The 23,312-nt window shown below is 38.4% G+C and overlaps 2 protein-coding genes across 3 annotated transcripts; one reads left to right on the forward strand and one right to left on the reverse strand.

Moving 5' to 3' along the window:
- The first annotated feature begins 247 nt into the window (after positions 1-247).
- LOC144206261 (uncharacterized) lies at positions 248-19,730 on the forward strand. 2 transcript variants are annotated; one of them, XM_077731127.1, is made up of 9 exons: positions 248-379; positions 1,025-6,533; positions 6,684-6,722; positions 6,791-6,898; positions 7,012-7,561; positions 7,629-7,747; positions 17,976-18,079; positions 18,159-18,260; positions 19,377-19,730. In XM_077731127.1, the coding sequence occupies exon 2, from the start codon at positions 3,376-3,378 to the stop codon at positions 4,390-4,392; it is 1,017 nt and encodes a 338-aa protein (XP_077587253.1). In that variant the 5' UTR covers positions 248-379; positions 1,025-3,375; the 3' UTR covers positions 4,393-6,533; positions 6,684-6,722; positions 6,791-6,898; positions 7,012-7,561; positions 7,629-7,747; positions 17,976-18,079; positions 18,159-18,260; positions 19,377-19,730. The 2 variants fall into 2 exon arrangements, with proteins under 2 accessions (XP_077587253.1, XP_077587254.1); XM_077731128.1 differs by lacking the exon at positions 248-379 and adding an exon at positions 677-811.
- fbln5 (fibulin 5) lies at positions 19,313-23,296 on the reverse strand. Its single transcript, XM_077731125.1, has 11 exons — positions 23,161-23,296; positions 23,012-23,066; positions 22,582-22,630; positions 22,191-22,499; positions 21,028-21,150; positions 20,632-20,748; positions 20,438-20,554; positions 20,227-20,349; positions 20,014-20,140; positions 19,741-19,936; positions 19,313-19,633 (listed from the first exon to the last, which is right to left on the reverse strand). The coding sequence occupies exons 1-11, from the start codon at positions 23,205-23,207 to the stop codon at positions 19,472-19,474; spliced, it is 1,425 nt and encodes a 474-aa protein (XP_077587251.1). The 5' UTR covers positions 23,208-23,296; the 3' UTR covers positions 19,313-19,471.
- Between the last annotated feature and the right edge of the window lie 16 nt (positions 23,297-23,312).

Here is a 23,312-nt window from a genome sequence, read left to right on the forward strand (position 1 = left end):
CCTTACTAAACAACTTTACAAATGTTTCAAAGAAGAAAAAATGCCTTATTATATCTACATTGTGTAATGGTTTATTTTGAAATTGCTTTATTCAGATTTATTGATTTGGAAGAATACACATCTCTTTGGTAACTATACAAAATATTTCTGTGTATCTAATGATGCCAATATAATTCCATTTTTCAAAATAAATCATTCATTTCCGGAGTGCTTTACTTCGCAGGGGTCGTAGGGAAGCTGTCAGCCAATCCCGGCCAACCATGGCTTGCCAGCCAGCCAATCGCAGGGCACGGAGAAAACAACTCGCTGATTAACTTCAAATGACTTCAGGTGGTGTGCCTATCTAGGCACACACTGTCTCAGGCTTACTGCACGCCAGGTAAAATAATGATTATAACATTTTTTTTAATATATTAGTGGTTAATTACTTGTTGTAATGAACAAGCGTGCGTTTATTATGATGTCTTGCGAGTTGCTTACTTCTTATGGTCGACAAATGTGCGTTTATTTCGAGCCGAAGATCGCCATTTTGAGCAAACGCTAAGCATGCAAGGGTTAAGGTTAAACCTCGATCTTAAATTCAAATGTTATATTTGCTAAATGATGTATTGCACAGGTATTCATAAGAACCGAGTGGTGTTCATAACGCGGTGGTTATTCTTACGGGATTCCAACTGTCATTTTTGTGCAAATATCGCGCGAATGAGCGATTAGCCCGAGGCTAGCGCTAGCCGCGAGTAGCTAATACCTATGCTAGCATGGAGCCCACGTAATGCTTCTAACTGTACTTTATTGTGGGTGCTAAATGAGCGTGAGTTAAGCTAATGTTCTTACTCCTATGATATTTTTTGTAAAGATACACTTATTTGTCGGTGCGGATGGTTAAACCTTTTGCTTAATGCTGTTAAATGCTAATGTGTTTGACACACTCATTGTATGGCCTGCACTTGTAGTGTGTGTACATGATGGCTCTATACATGTTTACTTAGAGAGCAGAATAAACTCTGTCCGTGTGGCTTTTCAGCTGCGGCGCAAAGGTTGATGGACATCTTCCTCCTGGTGGACAGCGGCTTGAGTTCTAAAAGGCTTGGGGACATCTGGTCCGACTGCACCACACACGCCGGCCTGGCTCAGCATCTCCGGGACACCAAAGTGGAGTTCAACCTGCACGCTCACCGGAACAACGGAGAACACTTCTTTCCCCAGCGGATCTTCGGACACCTTCCCCAGCGGATCTTCGGACACCTTCCCCAGCGGATCTTCGGACAGCTTCCCCAGCGGATCTTCGGACACCATCCCCAGCGGATCTTCGGACACCTTCCCCAGCGGATCTTCGGACACCATCCCCAGCGGATCTTCGGACACCATCCCCAGCGGATCTTCGGACACCTTCCCCAGCGGATCTTCGGACACTTTTGGACACTTTTGGACACTTTTGGACACTTTCGGACACTTTTGGACACTTTTGGACACTCAACTCCCCAGTGGAGTTTTGGACACTTTTTTTTCTCCCCAGTGGAGTTTTGGACACTTTTTTTCTCCCCAGTGGAGTTTTGGACACTTTTTTTTCTCCCCAGTGGAGTTTTGGACACTTTTTTTCCTCCCCAGTGGAGTGTTGGACACTTTTTTTCTCCCCAGTGGAGTTTTGGACACTTTTTTTCCCTAGTGGAGTTTTGGACACTTTTTTTCCCTCGTGGAGTTTTGGACACTTTTTTTTCCCTAGTGGAGTTTGGACACTTTTTTTTCTCCCCAGTGGAGTTTGGACACTTTTTTTTCTCCCCAGTGGAGTTTGGACACTTTTTTTTCTCCCCAGTGGAGTTTGGACACTTTTTTTTCTCCCCAGTGGAGTTTGGACACTTTTTTTTCCCTAGTGGAGTATTGGACACTTTTTTTCCTCCCCAGTGGAGATTGGACACTTTTTTTCCCTAGTGGAGTACTGGACACTTTTTTTTCCCTAGTGGAGTACTGGACACTTTTTTTTCCCTAGTGGAGTACTGGACACTTTTTTTTCCCTAGTGGAGTACTGGACACTTTTTTTTCCCTAGTGGAGTACTGGACACTTTTTTTTCCCTAGTGGAGTACTGGACACTTTTTTTTCCCTAGTGGAGTACTGGACACTTTTTTTTCCCTAGTGGAGTACTGGACACTTTTTTTTCCCTAGTGGAGTACTGGACACTTTTTTTTCCCTAGTGGAGTACTGGACACTTTTTTTTCTCCCCAGTGGAGATTGGACACTTTTTTTCCCTAGTGGAGTACTGGACACTTTTTTTTCCTCCCTAGTGGAGATTGGACACTTTTTTTGTACTCCCTAGTGGAGTATTGGACACTTTTTTTGTACTCCCTAGTGGAGTATTGGACACTTTTTTTGTACTCCCTAGTGGAGTATTGGACAATTTTTTTGTACTCCCTAGTGGAGTATTGGACAATTTTTTTGTACTCCCTAGTGGAGTATTGGACAATTTTTTGTACTCCCTAGTGGAGTATTGGACAATTTTTTTGTACTCCCTAGTGGAGTATTGGACAATTTTTTTGTACTCCCTAGTGGAGTATTGGACAATTTTTTTGTACTCCCTAGTGGAGTATTGGACTTTTTTTTTTTACTCCCAAGTGGAGTATTGGACAATTTTTGTACTCCCTAGTGGAATATTGGACACTTTTTTTGTACTCCCTAGTGGAATATTGGACACTTTTTTTGTACTCCCTAGTGGAATATTGGACACTTTTTTTGTACTCCCTAGTGGAATATTGGACACTTTTTTTGTACTCCCTAGTGGAATATTGGACACTTTTTTTGTACTCCCTAGTGGAATATTGGACACTTTTTTTGTACTCCCTAGTGGAATATTGGACACTTTTTTTGTACTCCCTAGTGGAATATTGGACACTTTTTTGTACTCCCTAGTGGAGTATTGGACATTTTTTTTGTACTCCCTAGTGGAGTATTGGACATTTTTTTTGTACTCCCTAGTGGAATTTTGGACAATTTTTGTACTCCCTAGTGGAATTTTGGACAATTTTTTTCTACTCCCTAGTGGAATATTGGACAATTTTTTTCTACTCCCTAGTGGAGTATTGGACATTTTTTTTGTACTCCATAGTGGAGTATTGGACAGTTTTTTTTGTACTCCCTAGTGGAATTTTGGACAATTTTTTTACTCCCTAGTGGAATTTTGGACAATTTTTTCTACTCCCTAGTGGAATATTGGACACTTTTTTTTTCTCCCTAGTGGAGTATTGGACACATGCGTGGATTGCGTGGACTTTTGGACACTTCTCCCCAGTGGAGTCTTGGACACTTTTCTCCTCCGGCGTTTTAGGTATGGAAGGACAGGTAGGTATACAGGTAGGTTGGTATGGACGGCAGCGGCGGACAGCATGGACACTCAGCTCCCCGGTGGAGTTTTGGACACTTTTGGACACTCAGCTCCCCGGTGGAGTTTTGGACACTTTTGGACACTTTTGGACACTCAGCTCCCCGGTGGAGTTTTGGACACTTTTGGACAATCAGCTCCCCGGTGGAGTTTTGGACACTTTTGGACACTTTTGGACACTCAGCTCCCCGGTGGAGTTTTGGACACTTTTGGACACTCAGCTCCCCGGTGGAGTTTTGGACACTTTTGGACAATCAGCTCCCCGGTGGAGTTTTTGACACTTTTGGACAATCAGCTCCCCGGTGGAGTTTTGGACACTTTTGGACACTCAGCTCCCCGGTGGAGTTTTGGACACTTTTGGACAATCAGCTCCCCGGTGGAGTTTTGGACACTCAGCTCCCCGGTGGAGTTTTGGACACTTTTGGACACTCAGCTCCCCGGTGGAGTTTTGGACACTTTTGGACACTCAGCTCGTCGGTGGAGTTTTGGACACTTTTGGACACTCAGCTCCCCAGTGGAGTTTTGGACACTTTTGGACACTCAGCTCCCCAGTGGAGTATTGGACACTTTTTTTCTCCCCAGTGGAGTTTTGGACACTTTTGGACACTTTTTTTCTCCCCAGTTGAGTTTTGGACACTTTTGGACACTTTTTTTCTCCCCAGTGGAGTTTTGGACACTTTTGGACACTCAGCTCCCCAGTGGAGTATTGGACACTTTTTTTTATCCCCAGTGGAGTTTTGGACACTTTTCTCCCCAGTGGAGTATTGGACACTTTTGGACACTTTTCTCCCCAGTGGAGTATTGGACACTTTTTTTTCTCCCAAGTGGAGTTTTGGACACTTTTGGACACTTTTTCTCCCCAGTGGAATTTTGGACACTTTTGGACACTTTTTTTCTCCCAAGTGGAGTTTTGGACACTTTTCTCCCCAGTGGAGTATTGGACACTTTTCTCCCCAGTGGAGTATTGGACACTTTTTTGTACTCCCCAGTGGAGTATTGGACATTTTTTTTTACTCCCTAGTGGAATATTGGACACTTTTTGTACTCCCTAGTGGAGTATTGGACACACGCGTGGATCGCATGGACTTTTGGACACTCCTCCCCAGTGGAGTTTTGGACACTTTTCTCCTCCGGCGTTTTAGGTATGGACGGACAGGTAGGTATACAGGTAGGTTGGTATGGACGGCAGCGGCGGACAGCATGGACACTCGGCTCCCTGGTGGAGTTTTGGACACTTTTGGACACTCAGCTCCCGGTGGAGTTTTGGACACTTTTGGACACTTTTCTCCCAGTGGAGTTTTGGACACTTTTCTCCCCAGTGGAGTTTTGGACACTTAGGACACTTTTTTTCTCCCTAGTGGAGTTTTGGACACTTTTGGACACTTTTCTCCCAGTGGAGTTTTGGACACTTTTGGACACTTTTTTTTCTCCCCAGTGGAGTTTTGGACACTTCTCTCCCCAGTGGAGTTTTGGACACTTAGGACACTTTTTTTCTCCCCAGTGGTGTTTTGGACACTTTTGGACACTTTTTTTTTCTCCCCAGTGGAGTCTTGGACACTTTTCTCCCCAGTGGAGTTTTGGACACTTTTCTCCCCAGTGGAGTTTTGGACACTCAGCTCCCCAGTGGAGTATTGGACACTTTTTTTCTCCCCAGTGGAGTTTTGGACACTTTTGGACACTTTTCTCCCCAGTGGAGTTTTGGACACTTTTTTTCTCCCCAGTGGAGTTTTGGACACTTTTCTCCCCAGTGGAGTTTTGGACACTTTTGGACACTCAGCTCCCCAGTGGAGTATTGGACACTTTTTTTTCTCCCCAGTGGAGTTTTGGACACTTTTGGACACTTTTCTCCCCAGTGGAGTTTTGGACACTTTTTTTCTCCCCAGTGGAGTTTTGGACACTTTTTTCTCCCCAGTGGAGTTTTGGACACTTTTTTTCTCCCCAGTGGAGTTTTGGACACTTTTTTTCTCCCCAGTGGAGTTTTGGACACTTTTGGACTCTTTTTCTCCCTAGTGGAGTTTTGGACACTTTTTTCCCCAGTGGAGTTTTGGACACTTTTGGACACTCAGCTCCCTAGTGGAGTATTGGACACTTTTTTTTCTCCCCAGTGGAGTTTTGGACACTTTGGGACACTTTTCTCCCCAGTGGAGTTTTGGACACTTTTCTCCCCAGTGGAGTTTTGGACACTTTTGGACACTCAGCTCCCCAGTGGAGTATTGGACGCTTTTTTTTCTCCCCAGTGGAGTTTTGGACACTTTGGGACACTTTTCTCCCCAGTGGAGTTTTGGACACTTTTGGACACTTTTTCTCCCCAGTGGAGTTTTGGACACTTTTGGACACTTTTTCTCCCCAGTGGAGTTTTGGACACTTTTGGACACTTTTTTTCTCCCCAGTGGAGTTTTGGACACTTTTCTCCCCAGTGGAGTTTTGGACACCTTTCTCCCCAGTGGAGTTTTGGACACTTTTGGACACTTTTTTTTCTCCCACGTGGAGTTTTGGACACTTTTGGACATTTTTCTCCCCAATGGAGTATTGGACACTTTTTTCTCCCCAGTGGAGATTGGACACTTTTGGACACTTTTTCTCCCCAGTGGAGATTGGACACTTTTTCTCCCCAGTGGAGATTGGACACTTTTTCTCCCTAGTGGAGTTTTGGACACCTTTCTCCCCAGTGGAGTTTTGGACACTTTTGGACACTTTTTTTCTCCCACGTGGAGTTTTGGACACTTTTGGACATTTTTCTCCCCAGTGGAGTATTGGACACTTTTTTCTCCCCAGTGGAGATTGGACACTTTTGGACACTTTTTCTCCCCAGTGGAGATTGGACACTTTTGGACACTTTTTCTCCCCAGTGGAGATCGGACACTTTTCGTCCCCCCGCTGGCTTTTGGGCAGGGAAGGACGGACGGCATCGAGGGACGGCATCGAGGGACGGCATCGAGGGACGGCATCGAGGGACGGCATCGAGGGACGGCATCGAGGGACGGCATCGAGGGACGTCATCGAGGGACGTCATCGAGGGACGGCATCGAGGGACGGCATCGAGGGACGGCATCGACGGACGGCATCGACGGACGGCATCGACGGACGGCCTGGACGGACGGCATGGATTGACGGACAGATGGCAGGGATGGACGGCAGGGACGGACGGACAGAGGGATCGAGGTGAGTGCAAAATTCAATATACTTTGCTTAAAAATTGTAATTAATTTATTGCAAAATTTTCAAAGAAAAAAATCTGCTAATTTTTAACTGTTGCTTTTTTATTTTGCGGTGTCCTTATCCTAATTGGACACCGCTTTGTTTGTCCCGTAGGGGTGACGGAGCTGCTCACATTCATCCGAGACAACTGCGGTGAGTCGGCCACGCCCGCCGGCCCGTGTCGTCGTCCAATCACAAGCCCGTTTTTCCTTCTCTTTCAGCATGCTCTATGGGTGTAAACTATGAGTCTTGAGGCCCTGCCATTGGTGTTTGTGACTGGCGGCCATCTTACGACAGACACTCTGATTTGACTCCATTCTTCAAAGGAGGTAAGTGATCCAAGATGGCGGCACACAGCTGGCTCTTGCTCTCCAGTTTGGTGTTTTGTTTTCTAAGTCTTGTCATTGTTTGCCAACATCTGCGAGGCAAACTTTTTCTACAGTCGCCAGGATTGGTCGCTCTCGGGAGAAGATGCCATACATCCATCGCAGCAGATTGACAACAAACCTGCAATGTCCCTGAAGACATCTCAAGACCACCGGCATCTGCGTGGATAGTCGTAATATTTTCTAGTATTTACCTTAACAGGATGTGATTAATCTATTTTTATATTTTTAGATGGCTTATTTTTGGTCTTTTGCCGGGAAGGCGCACTTTGTGGAGTGGTACCACCATTTTGGTTTTACGCTGCTGTGTATGATGACAATCAAGGCTTTGGATGATTCCATGATGATGATCTAGCCTATTTCTGAACAGCAACCAATCCCTCATTTTCTGTTGCTTTTGAGGATATTTTGGCGCCACATCCTCTTGATTTTGAGGGAATTTATGGTGTCACTCACAAAATAAAGATTGGAAAAAATACTATAGAAAATAATTTAAATTCACGACGCCGAAGACGTGCTGGCGGCTGTCATGGAGGTCCGTGCACGGGACGGGCTGGCTATCGTGATCCACCGAAAAACGCCCTCGCCATCGACCGCACCATTCAGGCAAGCCCCGCCCCTCACAGCAGTGGCATCCGGCCATCCACCCGCTTAAATAGGTCTTTGTTTTCAGTTTGACAACAGCGGGAAGTCCGTCTTCACTGTTCTTAGGAGGGACGTGGCCGCCAATTTGAGGAAGGTGAACAACTGCGTCATCAGTTATCGTGAGAAGCCACGACATGGTATGGTATGGTAAGGCTTTTTGCTTTAAAAACGACATAGTACGGTGAGACTTTTTATTCTTTAAAAAAAACGACATAGTATAGTAAGGCTTTTTTCCACCTAAAAAATGACATAGTATAGTTAGGCTATTTTTACTTAAAAAATGACATAGTATAGTAAGGCTTTTCCCCCCCCTAAAAAAACGGCTTTTTAGTAAGGCTTTTTCTCTTTCAAAAACAACATAGTATAGTAAGGCTATTTTTATTTTAAAAATGACATAGTATAGTAAGGCTTTTTAAAATTAAAAAACAACATAATATAATAAGGCTTTTTTTCTTGAAAAAACGACATAGTATAGTAAGGCTTTTTTTCTCGAAAAAACGACAGTATAATAAGGCTTTTTTTCTTGAAAAAACGACGTAGTATAGTAAGGCTTTTTTCGCAAAAAAACAACATAGTATAGTAAGGCTTTTTTCGCAAAAAAACGACACAGTATAGTAAGGCTTTTTTTCGTGAAAAAACGACATACTATAGTAAGGCTTTTTTTCGTGAAAAAACGACATACTATAGTAAGGCTTTTTTTCGTGAAAAAACGACATAGTATAGTATGGCTTTTTTTCTCGAAAAAACGACATAGTATTGTACGGCTTTTTTTCTCGAAAAAACGACATAGTATAGTATGGCTTTTTTTCTTCGAAAAAACGACATAGTATAGTATGGCTTTTTTTCTCGAAAAAACGACATAGTATAGTATGGCTTTTTTTCTCTAAAAAACGACATAGTATAGTATGGCTTTTTTTCTCTAAAAAACGACATAGTATAGTATGGCTTTATTCTCGAAAAAACGACATAGTATAGTATGGCTTTTTTTCTCGAAAAAACGACATAGTATAGTATGGCTTTTTTTCTCGAAAAAACGACATAAAATAGTATGGCTTTTTTTCTCGAAAAAACGACATAGTATAGTATGGCTTTTTTTCTCGAAAAAGCGACATAGTATAGTATGGCTTTTTTTCTCGAAAAAACGACATAGTATAGTGTGGCTTTTTTTCTCGAAAAAACGACATAGTATAGTATGGCTTTTTTCTCGAAAAAACGACATAGTATAGTAAGGGTTTTTTCTCGAAAAAACGACATAGTATAGTATGGCTTTTTTTCTCGAAAAAACGACATAGTATTGTAAGGCTTTTTTTCTCGAAAAAACGACATAGTATAGTAAGGCTTTTTTACCTGAAAAAACGACATAGTATAGTAAGGCTTTTTTTACGTGAAAAAATGACATACTATAGTAAGGCTTTTTTTCGTGAAAAAACGACATGCTATAGTAAGCCTTTTTTTTCGCAAAAAAACGACATAGTATAGTAAGGCTTTTTTCGCGAAAAAACGACATAGTATAGTAAGGCCTTTTTTCGTAAAAAAAACGACATACTATAGTAAGGCTTATTTTCGTGAAAAAACGACATAGTATAGTCAGGCTTTTTTTCGTGAAAAAACGACACAGTATAGTAAGGCTTTTTTACGTGAAAAAACGACATACTATAGTAAGGTTTTTTTTCGTGAAAAAACGACATACTATAGTAAGGCTTTTTTCTTGAAAAACGACATAGTATAGTATGGCTTTTTTTCTCGAAAAAACGACATAGTATAGTAAGCCTTTTTTTCCTGTTAAAACGACATAGTATAGTCGGGCTTTTTTTCTTGAAAAAACGACATACTATAGTAAGGCTTTTTTACGTGAAAAAACGACATACTATAGTAAGGTTTTTTTTTCGTGAAAAAACGACACTATAGTAAGGCTTTTTTTCTTGAAAAAACCACATACTATAGTAAGGCTTTTTTTCTTTAAAAAAACGACATACTACAGTAAGGCTTTTTTTCGTGAAAAAACGACATAGTATAGTAAGGCTTTTTTTCCTGAAAAAACGACATACTATAGTAAGGCTTTTTTTTTCTTGAAAAAACGACATATTATAGTAAGGCTTTTTTTCTTGAAAAAACGACATACTATAGTAAGGCTTTTTTCCTTGAAAAAACAACATACTATAGTAAGGCTTTTTTTTTTTTTTGAAAAAACGACATACTATAGTAAGACTTTTTTTTCTTGAAAAAACGACATACTATAGTAAGGCTTTTTTTCGTGACAAAACGACATAGTATAGTAAGGCTTTTTTTGTGAAAAAACAACATAGTATAGTAAGGCTTTTTTTCGTGAAAAAACGACATACTATAGTAAGGCTTTTTTCCGTGAAAAAACGACATACTATAGTAAGGCTTTTTTTCGCAAAAAAACGACATAGTATAGTAAGGCTTTTTTCGCAAAAAAACGACACAGTATAGTAAGGCTTTTTTTCGTGAAAAAACGACATACTATAGTAAGGCTTTTTTTCGTGAAAAAACGACATACTATAGTAAGGCTTTTTTTCGTGAAAAAACGACATAGTATAGTCAGGCTTTTTTCTTGAAAAAACGACATAGTATAGTAAGGCTTTTTTTCGTGAAAAAACGACATACTATAGTAAGGCTTTTTTTCTTGAAAAAACGACATAGTATAGTATGGCTTTTTTTCTCGAAAAAACGACATAGTATAGTATGGCTTTTTTTCTCGAAAAAACGACATAGTATAGTAAGGCTTTTTTTCGTGAAAAAACGACATACTATAGTAAGGCTTTTTTTCTTGAAAAAACGACATAGTATAGTATGGCTTTTTTTCTTGAAAAAACGACATAGTATAGTATGGCTTTTTTTCTCGAAAAAACGACATAGTATAGTAAGGCTTTTTTTTCGTGAAAAAACAACATACTATAGTAAGGCTTTTTTTCTTTAAAAAACGACATACTATAGTAAGGCTTTTTTTCGTGAAAAAACGACATAGTATAGTAAGGCTTTTTTTCGTGAAAAAACAACATAGTATAGTAAGGCTTTTTTTCGTGAAAAAACGACATAGTATAGTAAGGCTTTTTTTCTTGAAAAAACGACATAGTATAGTAAGGCTTTTTTTCGTGAAAAAACGACATACTATAGTAAGGCTTTTTTTTCGCAAAAAAACGACATAGTATAGTAAGGCTTTTTTTTCGCAAAAAAACGACATAGTATGGTAAGGCTTTTTTTCGTGAAAAAACGACATAGTATGGTAAGGCTTTTTTTCGTGAAAAAACGACCTAGTATAGTAAGGCTTTTTTTTCGTGAAAAAACGACATAGTATAGTAAGGCTTTTTCATGTGAAAAACGACATAGTATAGTAAGGCTTTTTTTCTTGAAAAAACGACATACTATAGTAAGGCTTTTTTTCTTGAAAAAACGACACACTACAGTAAGGCTTTTTTACGTGAAAAAACGACATAGTATAGTAAGGCTTTTTTTCGTGAAAAAACGACATAGTATAGTAAGGCTTTTTTTTCGTGAAAAAACGACATAGTATAGTAAGGCTTTTTTTCCTGAAAAAATGACATAGTATAGTAAGGCTTTTTAAAATTAAAAAACAACATAGTATAGTAAGGCTTTTTTTTCGTGAAAAAACGACATAGTATAGTAAGGCTTTTTTTGTGAAAAAACGACATACTGAAAAAACGACATAGTATAGTAAGGCTTTTTTTTCGTGAAAAAACGACATAGTATAGTAAGGCTTTTTCACGTGAAAAACGACATAGTATAGTAAGGCTTTTTTTCTTGAAAAAACGACATACTATAGTAAGGCTTTTTTTCTTGAAAAAACGACAAAGTATAGTAAGGCTTTTTTTCGCAAAAAAACGACATAGTATAGTAAGGCTTTTTTTCGCAAAAAAACGACATAGTATAGTAAGGCTTTTTTTCGCAAAAAAACGACATAGTATAGTAAGGCTTTTTATCGCAAAAAACGACATAGTATAGTAAGGCTTTTTTTCGCAAAAAAACGACATAGTATAGTAAGGCTTTTTATCGCAAAAAACGACATAGTATAGTAAGGCTTTTTTTCGCAAAAAAACGACATAGTATAGTAAGGCTTTTTTTCGCAAAAAAACGACATAGTATAGTAAGGCTTTTTTTCGCAAAAAAACGACATAGTATAGTAAGGCTTTTTATCGCCAAAAACGACATAGTATAGTAAGGCTTTTTTTTCGCAAAAAACGACATAGTATAGTAAGGCTTTTTTTCGCAAAAAAACGACATAGTATAGTAAGGCTTTTTTTCGCAAAAAAACGACATAGTATGGTAAGGCTTTTTTTCGTGAAAAAACGACATAGTATGGTAAGGCTTTTTTTCGTGAAAAAACGACCTAGTATAGTAAGGCTTTTTTTTCGTGAAAAAACGACATAGTATAGTAAGGCTTTTTCATGTGAAAAACGACATAGTATAGTAAGGCTTTTTTTCTTGAAAAAACGACATACTATAGTAAGGCTTTTTTTCTTGAAAAAACGACACACTACAGTAAGGCTTTTTTACGTGAAAAAACGACATAGTATAGTAAGGCTTTTTTTCGTGAAAAAACGACATAGTATAGTAAGGCTTTTTTTTCGTGAAAAAACGACATAGTATAGTAAGGCTTTTTTTCCTGAAAAAATGACATAGTATAGTAAGGCTTTTTAAAATTAAAAAACAACATAGTATAGTAAGGCTTTTTTTTCGTGAAAAAACGACATAGTATAGTAAGGCTTTTTTTGTGAAAAAACGACATACTGAAAAAACGACATAGTATAGTAAGGCTTTTTTTTCGTGAAAAAACGACATAGTATAGTAAGGCTTTTTCACGTGAAAAACGACATAGTATAGTAAGGCTTTTTTTCTTGAAAAAACGACATACTATAGTAAGGCTTTTTTTCTTGAAAAAACGACAAAGTATAGTAAGGCTTTTTTTCGCAAAAAAACGACATAGTATAGTAAGGCTTTTTTTCGCAAAAAAACGACATAGTATAGTAAGGCTTTTTTTCGCAAAAAAACGACATAGTATAGTAAGGCTTTTTATCGCAAAAAACGACATAGTATAGTAAGGCTTTTTTTCGCAAAAAAACGACATAGTATAGTAAGGCTTTTTATCGCAAAAAACGACATAGTATAGTAAGGCTTTTTTTCGCAAAAAAACGACATAGTATAGTAAGGCTTTTTTTCGCAAAAAAACGACATAGTATAGTAAGGCTTTTTTTCGCAAAAAAACGACATAGTATAGTAAGGCTTTTTATCGCCAAAAACGACATAGTATAGTAAGGCTTTTTTTTCGCAAAAAACGACATAGTATAGTAAGGCTTTTTTTCGCAAAAAAACGACATAGTATAGTAAGGCTTTTTATCGCAAAAAACGACATAGTATAGTAAGGCTTTTTATCGTATAAAACGCCATAGTATAGTAAGGCTTTTTTTCATAAAAAAACGACATACTATAGTAAGGTTTTCTTTCATAAAAAAACGACATACTATAGTAAGGCTTTTTTTTCATAAAAAACGACATACTATAGTAAGGCTTTTTTTCGCAAAAAAACGACATAGTATAGTAAGGCTTTTTTTCGCAAAAAAAACGACATAGTATAGTAAGGCTTTTTTTCGCCAAAAAACGACATAGTATAGTAAGGCTTTTTATCGCAAAAAACGACATAGTATAGTAAGGCTTTTTTTTCGCAAAAAAACGACATAGTATAGTAAGGCTTTTTTTCATAAAAAAACGACATACTATAGTAAGGCTTTTTTTCATAAAAAACGACATACTACAGTAAGGCTTTTTATCGCCAAAAACGACATAGTATAGTAAGGCTTTTTTTCGCAAAAAAACGACACAGTATAGTAAGGCTTTTTTTCGCAAAAAAACGACATAGTATAGTAAGGCTTTTTATCGCAAAAAACGACATAGTATAGTAAGGCTTTTTTTTTCGCAAAAAAACGACATAGTATAGTAAGGCTTTTTTTCGCAAAAAAACGACATAGTATAGTAAGGCTTTTTTTCGCAAAAAAACGACATAGTATAGTAAGGCTTTTTATCGCCAAAAACGACATAGTATAGTAAGGCTTTTTTTCGCAAAAAAACGACATAGTATAGTAAGGCTTTTTTTCGCAAAAAAACGACATAGTATAGTAAGGCTTTTTATCGCCAAAAAACGACATAGTATAGTAAGGCTTTTTATCGCCAAAAACGACATAGTATAGTAAGGCTTTTTTTCGTGAAAAACAACAGTATAGTAAGGCTTTTTTTCGTAAAAAAACGACATAGTATAGTAAGGCTTTTTTTTTCGCAAAAAAACGACATAGTATAGTAAGGCTTTTTATCGCATAAAACGCCATAGTATAGTAAGGCTTTTTTTCATAAAAAACGACATACTATAGTAAGGCTTTTTTTCGTGAAAAAAACGACATACTATAGTAAGGCTTTTTTCGCAAAAAAACGACATACTATAGTAAGGCTTTTTTTCGCAAAAAAACGACATAGTATAGTAAGGCTTTTTATCGCAAAAAAACGACATAGTATAGTAAGGCTTTTTATCGCCAAAAAACGACATAGTATAGTAAGGCTTTTTATCGCAAAAAACGACATAGTATAGTAAGGCTTTTTTTTCGCAAAAAAACGACATAGTATAGTAAGGCTTTTTATCGCAAAAAAACGACATAGTATAGTAAGGCTTTTTATCGCCAAAAAACGACATAATATAGTAAGGCTTTTTATCGCCAAAAACGACATAGTATAGTAAGGCTTTTTTTCGTGAAAAACAACATAGTATAGTAAGGCTTATTTTCGTAAAAAAACGACATAGTATAGTAAGGCTTTTTTTTCGCAAAAAAACGACATAGTATAGTAAGGCTTTTTTTTCGCAAAAAAACGCCATAGTATAGTAAGGCTTTTTTTCATAAAAAACGACATACTATAGTAAGGCTTTTTTTCATAAAAAAACGACATACTATAGTAAGGCTTTTTTCGCAAAAAAACGACATACTATAGTAAGGCTTTTTTTCGCAAAAAAACGACATAGTATAGTAAGGCTTTTTATCGCAAAAAAACGACATAGTATAGTAAGGCTTTTTATCGCCTAAAAACGACATAGTATAGTAAGGCTTTTTATCGCAAAAAACGACATAGTATAGTAAGGCTTTTTTTTCGCAAAAAAACGACATAGTATAGTAAGGCTTTTTATCGCAAAAAAACGACATAGTATAGTAAGGCTTTTTATCGCCAAAAAACGACATAATATAGTAAGGCTTTTTATCGCCAAAAACGACATAGTATAGTAAGGCTTTTTTTCGTGAAAAACAACATAGTATAGTAAGGCTTATTTTCGTAAAAAAACGACATAGTATAGTAAGGCTTTTTTTCATAAAAAACGACATACTATAGTAAGGCTTTTTTTCATAAAAAAACGACATACTATAGTAAGGCTTTTTTCGCAAAAAAACGACATACTATAGTAAGGCTTTTTATCGCAAAAAATGACATAGTATAGTAAGGCTTTTTATCGCAAAAAAAACGACATAGTATAGTAAGGCTTTTTATCGCAAAAAAACGACATAGTATAGTAAGGCTTTTTTCCGCAAAAAAACGACATAGTATAGTAAGGCTTTTTATCGCAAAAAAACGACATAGTATAGTAAGGCTTTTTATCGCCAAAAAACGACATAGTATAGTAAGGCTTTTTATCGCAAAAAACGACATAGTATAGTAAGGCTTTTTTTTCGCAAAAAAACGACATAGTATAGTAAGGCTTTTTATCGCAAAAAAACGACATAGTATAGTAAGGCTTTTTATCGCCAAAAAACGACATAATATAGTAAGGCTTTTTATCGCCAAAAACGACATAGTATAGTAAGGCTTTTTTTCGTGAAAAACAACATAGTATAGTAAGGCTTATTTTCGTAAAAAAACGACATAGTATAGTAAGGCTTTTTTTTCGCAAAAAAACGACATAGTATAGTAAGGCTTTTTATCGCATAAAACGCCATAGTATAGTAAGGCTTTTTTTCATAAAAAACGACATACTATAGTAAGGCTTTTTTTCATAAAAAAACGACATACTATAGTAAGGCTTTTTTCGCAAAAAAACGACATACTATAGTAAGGCTTTTTTTCGCAAAAAAACGACATAGTATAGTAAGGCTTTTTATCGCAAAAAAACGACATAGTATAGTAAGGCTTTTTATCGCCTAAAAACGACATAGTATAGTAAGGCTTTTTATCGCAAAAAACGACATAGTATAGTAAGGCTTTTTTTTCGCAAAAAAACGACATAGTATAGTAAGGCTTTTTATCGCAAAAAAACGACATAGTATAGTAAGGCTTTTTATCGCCAAAAAACGACATAATATAGTAAGGCTTTTTATCGCCAAAAACGACATAGTATAGTAAGGCTTTTTTTCGTGAAAAACAACATAGTATAGTAAGGCTTATTTTCGTAAAAAAACGACATAGTATAGTAAGGCTTTTTTTCATAAAAAACGACATACTATAGTAAGGCTTTTTTTCATAAAAAAACGACATACTATAGTAAGGCTTTTTTCGCAAAAAAACGACATACTATAGTAAGGCTTTTTATCGCAAAAAATGACATAGTATAGTAAGGCTTTTTATCGCAAAAAAAACGACATAGTATAGTAAGGCTTTTTATCGCAAAAAAACGACATAGTATAGTAAGGCTTTTTTCCGCAAAAAAACGACATAGTATAGTAAGGCTTTTTATCGCAAAAAAACGACATAGTATAGTAAGGCTTTTTATCGCCAAAAAACGACATAGTATAGTAAGGCTTTTTATCGCAAAAAACGACATAGTATAGTAAGGCTTTTTTTTCGCAAAAAAACGACATAGTATAGTAAGGCTTTTTATCGCAAAAAAACGACATAGTATAGTAAGGCTTTTTATCGCCAAAAAACGACATAATATAGTAAGGCTTTTTATCGCCAAAAACGACATAGTATAGTAAGGCTTTTTTTCGTGAAAAACAACATAGTATAGTAAGGCTTATTTTCGTAAAAAAACGACATAGTATAGTAAGGCTTTTTTTTCGCAAAAAAACGACATAGTATAGTAAGGCTTTTTATCGCATAAAACGCCATAGTATAGTAAGGCTTTTTTTCATAAAAAACGACATACTATAGTAAGGCTTTTTTTCATAAAAAAACGACATACTATAGTAAGGCTTTTTTCGCAAAAAAACGACATACTATAGTAAGGCTTTTTTTCGCAAAAAAACGACATAGTATAGTAAGGCTTTTTATCGCAAAAAAACGACATAGTATAGTAAGGCTTTTTATCGCCTAAAAACGACATAGTATAGTAAGGCTTTTTATCGCAAAAAACGACATAGTATAGTAAGGCTTTTTTTTCGCAAAAAAACGACATAGTATAGTAAGGCTTTTTATCGCAAAAAAACGACATAGTATAGTAAGGCTTTTTATCGCCAAAAAACGACATAATATAGTAAGGCTTTTTATCGCCAAAAACGACATAGTATAGTAAGGCTTTTTTTCGTGAAAAACAACATAGTATAGTAAGGCTTATTTTCGTAAAAAAACGACATAGTATAGTAAGGCTTTTTTTCATAAAAAACGACATACTATAGTAAGGCTTTTTTTCATAAAAAAACGACATACTATAGTAAGGCTTTTTTCGCAAAAAAACGACATACTATAGTAAGGCTTTTTATCGCAAAAAATGACATAGTATAGTAAGGCTTTTTATCGCAAAAAAAACGACATAGTATAGTAAGGCTTTTTATCGCAAAAAAACGACATAGTATAGTAAGGCTTTTTTCCGCAAAAAAACGACATAGTATAGTAAGGCTTTTTATCGCAAAAAAACGACATAGTATAGTAAGGCTTTTTATCGCCAAAAAACGACATAGTATAGTAAGGCTTTTTATCGCAAAAAACGACATAGTATAGTAAGGCTTTTTTTCGCAAAAAAACGACATAGTATAGTAAGGCTTTTTTTCGCAAAAAAACGACATAGTATAGTAAGGCTTTTTTTCTCAAAAAAACGACATACTATAGTAAGGCTTTTTTTCTTGAAAAAACGACATACTATAGTAAGGCTTTTTTTCTTGAAAAAACGACATACTACAGTAAGGCTTTTTTACGTGAAAAAACGACATAGTATAGTAAGGCTTTTTTTCGTGAAAAAAACGACATACTATAGTAAGGCTTTTTTTCGTGAAAAAACGACATAGTATAGTAAGGCTTTTTTTCCTGAAAAAATGACATAGTATAGTAAGGCTTTTTAAAATTAAAAAACATCATAGTATAGTAAGGCTTTTTCCCCCCTAAAAAATGACATAGTATAGTACAAGACTTTGCTGACAACTTTTATTTTTTTCAGATTAGTGACAAAGGCAAAAACAGATGTATCGTGGGATGGACAGTCTTCCAATGATTCCAAGGATTCCAAAAGCGTGGAGAGAGATGACACCTGAAGACAAAAAAGTAAGTAGAAAAGAAACATTTATTATGCCGTGCACAAATATTAAACTTTTAATTTTCTTCTACTCACCTGCGGACGAAGATATCACCAGCTGGCTGCTGCGGGAGGAAATCTAACTTGTCTTTTAAAATGCCAAATGGATACTTGGTCTCAATAGTAGAGCACTAACTCAACATACAAGAGGCAAGTGGTTAAATACCCAACATCTCACTTTTCAGGTCAAATCCAAACTGAGTGGGCAGGACCATGCTGAGTAGGGAGGTGACTTGCATACTTAGTCATATTACTCAAGCGCCCTCCCTCTAAAACCAAATACTTGGCTGTTCGAAGGTAAGTGGGAAGGTGGGAGGGCCCAATAGCGCAAAGGTTGAGTATGCGCCTACCGCCCGAGTAGACGCTGGTTCGCTTCCCGCAGGAGGCACCGAGATGAATTCTTGGTGACTCTCCCCGCCTTCGGCGGGGAGAGCCACCTGCGACATGAGGTACTTAACCTTTTGCTAAAACAAATTATAAAAAATAAAATTTACATTGAATAATAACATCACACATTTAGCCAAATGTTACATTTAATCATGACATTGCACACTTAGCCAAATTTTTGTATGACTTTAACACATAGCCAAATTTCTCAAACGGCCTCCTACCTAAAATACTTAGGTGGTTGAAGTTTAGTGGGAAGGTGGGAGGGCCCATTAGCGCAAAGGTTGAGTATGCGCCTATCGCCCGAGTAGACGCTGGTTCGCTCCCTGCAGACAGCCTTCAGATGAATTCAAAATTCAGATAAATTCTTGGTGGCTCTCCCCGCCTTCGGCGGGGGAGAGCCACCTGCGACATAAGGGAAATTACCTTTTACTAAAACAAACTTTAAAAATTAAAATTTCATTTAATCATTACGTTGCACACTTAGTCAAATTGTACATGAAAACATAAAATTACATACTTAGCCAAATTTTCTGATGACTTGCACACTTAGCCAGATTTCTCAAGCACCCTCCTACCGAAAAGTTTAGTGGGCGTGTGCTTTGGCTCTTTAGCGCACACAGTGAGTACATGGTTACCGCCGAGTGGACCCTGGTTCGAATCCCACAGATGGACTGGAGAAATACCTGCAACAAATGACAAATTTCCTTTTACTAAAAAGAACAAACACTACAGGTTAACCAAAAAATGTAGTTACACTTACCTATTTAGCTTAGTTTGCATCGTAGAGCAATAAAATGAATAGACATCAAAAGTCAGCGGGTTGGACATTTATTGCCATCAACATTTGGCATTTGATGGTAAAAATCTGCTCCGCAGGGCAGAAGACTTGAGAATACAACGTTTGCAGTCCTTCCATGAAGAGGATGGCGGAAAATGTACAGCGGACGTAACCCACCCGAGTCCTTCAAGCTTCAAAAGGGATGCTCCGACACGTAGATGGTGAGCCGGATGATGGAACTGCCACGGAAGTTGATGACATTGTTGACCGTCACCATCTCCAAGTCCAGGACCACTTCGCGGGGGCCCGAAATGGGCCGTGACAGCACCAGGGTGGCGCTCATGTTGCTTGTTTGCTAACAAAAGTCAATGACAGAATGGGTCACAACATCTAGATGGGTATCTGTGATTAAATGGTGAATTACAATCAATAAAAACATGTTTTGTCATGGCTATGACTTACCCTCATGTAGAACTCTTGCCCGTCGTTACCCGACTTGATCTGGAAGATGTAGAAAGCACCCGGGTAGCGCGTGGTAGCCTGCATCTGGAAGACGTCGGCGGGTACGCTACGCCCGGACGACAGGTCCATGTGGCGGTACAAGATGGTGAAGGGTTGGTCTCGGCAGGCCGGGTTTGCCGTGGTGCACATGCACTGACTGGGGAAATCAGAGCCAGGTTGGCTAAAAAGGGGCGTTAGCGGCGAGGGAGGCGGTTTTGGTGGAGGGGTACTCACTTGTCGCCCGCGTCAACGTAAGGAGGGGGACACTGAAGAGGAGCCAGGCACGTGTGGCCTCCCTGGAAATTGAAACAGACTCGGTCTGTCGTACAGGTGTGGTTACCACTCTCACACTCATTGATGTCTTCAAAAATCAAGCACACGACAGACGAGACGCGTCAGGAGGGACGAAAGGGACAGCGGACGGGGAGACGGCGTTCGTTCAGTCACCTTCGCAACTGCGTCCGTCCTCGAAGATGTAATAACCCGGCGGGCAGAGACAGTTGAAGGAGCCCGGTGTGTTCAGGCAACGGTGCTGGCATAGGAATTCCGAGAAGCTGCATTCGTCCACGTCTGGGGGACATTAGATAGCATTTTTAGTTGAAATGGACTTTAAAAATGGGTTAATTGTTGTGAGTGGAAATGGAAAATGGCGATTTACCATTGCAGGAGGTTCCGTCTGCCGCTAGTTCGAATCCTTCGTCGCAGTTGCACATGAAGGAGCCGTGGCTGTTGAGGCAGCCGTGACTGCACGGTTCGTCAGCGCACTCGTCCACGTCTTAAAGCAAAGACACGAGAGTGGTTGGTGGTGGAAAGATGGCGACCGTTCACTTTTTTTAGGGGGGAAAAACTCACCTACGCAGCTACGGTTGTCCGCGGTGAGGAGGAAACCCGGGTTGCAGGAGCAGGAATATGAACCCGCTACGTTGGCGCATAGTTGCTGGCAGTAACCATAGCGACATTCGTCGATATCTGGAAAAGACAGCATTTTAAGAGATATGTTTTTCATGTGTTTTTCCGATTAAAACTACTGTATTTCTTTTTCAAATGCTGAGTTTTAGTGGCAAAAGTGGCTTCCACTTACAAGTTTCAGCTTGAATTTTCACATTTTTATTAACTTCAAAAAGTTTTTAAATTAACAGCGGAAAAAATATTGTCAAGTAGTGAATTGGCGCTAATGGAGGGATTACTGTAGAATTTTTTGGCTTACAAATAAGGCTCTTTTTGGCATTAACCCGTACGCTTACTGACCTTGACACTGTCCCCCGATGAGCCAAAATCCTTCAGTGCAAGAACAAGTGTAGCCCCCCTCTGTGTTGATGCAGACTTGGGTGGGGTTACAGTGGTGCGAGTTGGCCTCACATTCGTCAACATCTGTCAAAAAAAAAGGACAAAAACATCAATTTGCTGTCAAAAAACAAAAACAATCACATCAAAATTGGTAAGATTGGCATCTCAACTATCACATTTCAATCCCATTGTTTCCCTAATTTTTTGCCAAGTGGCCCCTCCTTTGTTTAAGAACATTCCGGCCATTTTGTTTTCACTGGACAAGTCCAGATCGTTCCGATTAGGCGCACAATTTCCTTAAGAGGTAACGACAAAAATTGAGCGGAAGGCGGGACTTTTTTTTGTTTACTCAGGCGGCGAGTGTCGATAAACGGGAGCCCGCGACGCCCTTCTGGGAACAAAAGTCACTTTCATTGTGTGTAATATCCTTTCACAAGTGTAAGGAACTTGCAAATGGCATTTTTGATTAATTAAGTAGGACATTTTGGCTGTCTTGTGGGTGACTTCCTGTAGATTGCATGTTTTCATGGCACGCTAGGAAAGATAAGCAGGGCCTGGTTTCCTCAAAAGGTAAAAAGCGAATCAAAATCCACCTGTGTTTGCGTCATAATATCATAACAATGACAAAATAGGGCTCCTTTGGGTAGTAGTTTCAATGTTACATTTTTGGCAATACTCAAATCTTTAGCATTAATTGGAATTGATGTGAATCCAAATCAAAATTGGCTGTCTTGTGAATTCTGTTTTTAATATTTTAGTACATTTTAAAGGGTTAGAAATAGGGAAACAAAGTAGGAAAAAAATGTCAATATTAAGCTCTAAAATTCTAAACCGCAGGGGTTGGGTTTGTAATGCAAAATTGTTTTAAATCTGTAAATATGTATCTATTTTTTGTGGTCGCAATGGACCATTAAAGGCTCATAATTTACTGTCAATTTAGTGGTTTTCCCTTTTAAAGATTTGCATAATTACCACACAAATACATCTATCTATCTAGATCTATATATATATATATTTTTTTTTTAATAAGGTAGCACTACTCAAAATAAAAAAATGGACTAATTCTATTCCAATGTATCGCCTTCAAAGTTATTATCAAAACAAAAATGGAGGCTGTGACTCACCATTGCAGGTCCCGTCATCCGCCAATGTGTAGCCCAGGACACACGGCACCTGGTAGCTCAATTGAGGGTAGCTGGGCTCGCCCGACCTCGGGGGGCCCGGCACGTAGCTGTCTGGCGTTCCCGCGGATGCTCCAGCACCCCCGCCACCGCCGCCACCGGAGACGGGCTGCTGCGCCACCTGCGTGGTGTCCCCCCCCCCGAATGGCTGACTGTAGAGGCCGCGGGGCAGACACAGGTAACCCCCGTTCTGGTTGACGCAACGCATGTCGCCCCTGCAAGGGTCGGCCAGGGTCTGGCATTCGTCCACATCTGACGGAGGACGCACAAAAAAAGGGACACTTTTTGGAATGGTGTCGATAGCCACAAAGTCCCCCCAAAAAGCGGCACTTACCGATACATTGTCTGGACCGGCGGTCGTATCGGAAGCCATCTGTGCATGTCTGAAAAAAACAATGGTGAGGTTAAATAGGATACGTTTTTTGTTGTTGTTTTTTTTTTTGCATGAAATTGATTTTTTTGTCAAAAAAAAATAGCAACTTAAGCAATTGCCCTATTTGGGCACTATAACTAAAAACTGGTAAAATTAAATCAACTTAAAACAATTTTTAAAAATTAAAAAAAATTTAAAAAGGTCAAAAAACGCACAAAAATCCCACTACAAACGGATTACACATCCATCCAATGAGTTAAAAAAACAATCCAGCATTTCCCATTTTTTCTCCATAGTTGGTCATTTAAAGTCAAGCATCCCCCATAATCCCAAATATCTCATCAAAACATTTCTCCCTGAATATTAGACAGTAAAAAAAAAAACAACTCACCTGGCCGTGTGCTGACTTCATAGCAAGAAAAATAAATAGCAAGGCCGCCAACATCCTGCAAAACAACACAAAAATCCCCATTAAACTTAACAACAACAACTACTACAAGACACACACAAACAGGCATAAAAATAAGGAACAACACTGACCTCAGAGTCGAGCAAAAAGGCAAAGCCACGTATGTCGGACAGCTCATTTTTCCTTTCCTGGCGAGCTCCTTTAAGTCGACGGCTCCCCCCAAAAGTGGACACAGGCGTCTGTTGCTGTTGCCTGTTTAAAAAAGAAAAAAAAAATAGTGAGC

Source organism: Stigmatopora nigra, chromosome 13 (assembly GCF_051989575.1).
Source record: "Stigmatopora nigra isolate UIUO_SnigA chromosome 13, RoL_Snig_1.1, whole genome shotgun sequence".
Lineage (NCBI taxonomy): Eukaryota > Metazoa > Chordata > Actinopteri > Syngnathiformes > Syngnathidae > Stigmatopora > Stigmatopora nigra.

Excerpts from the sequence above, each read along its gene's own strand:
- fbln5 (XM_077731125.1), bottom strand. The coding sequence starts at position 23,207 with ATGAGCTGTCCGACATACGTGGCTTTGCCTTTTTGCTCGACTCTGAG. Across the intron at positions 22,631-23,011 it reads TGAAGTCAGCACACGGCCAG|ACATGCACAGATGGCTTCCG; the intron begins GTGAGTTGTTTT and ends TGTTTTTTTCAG. Across the intron at positions 20,141-20,226 it reads GGACGGACGCAGTTGCGAAG|ACATCAATGAGTGTGAGAGT; the intron begins GTGACTGAACGA and ends TGATTTTTGAAG.
- LOC144206261 (XM_077731127.1), top strand. The coding sequence starts at position 3,376 with ATGGACACTCAGCTCCCCGGTGGAGTTTTGGACACTTTTGGACACTCA.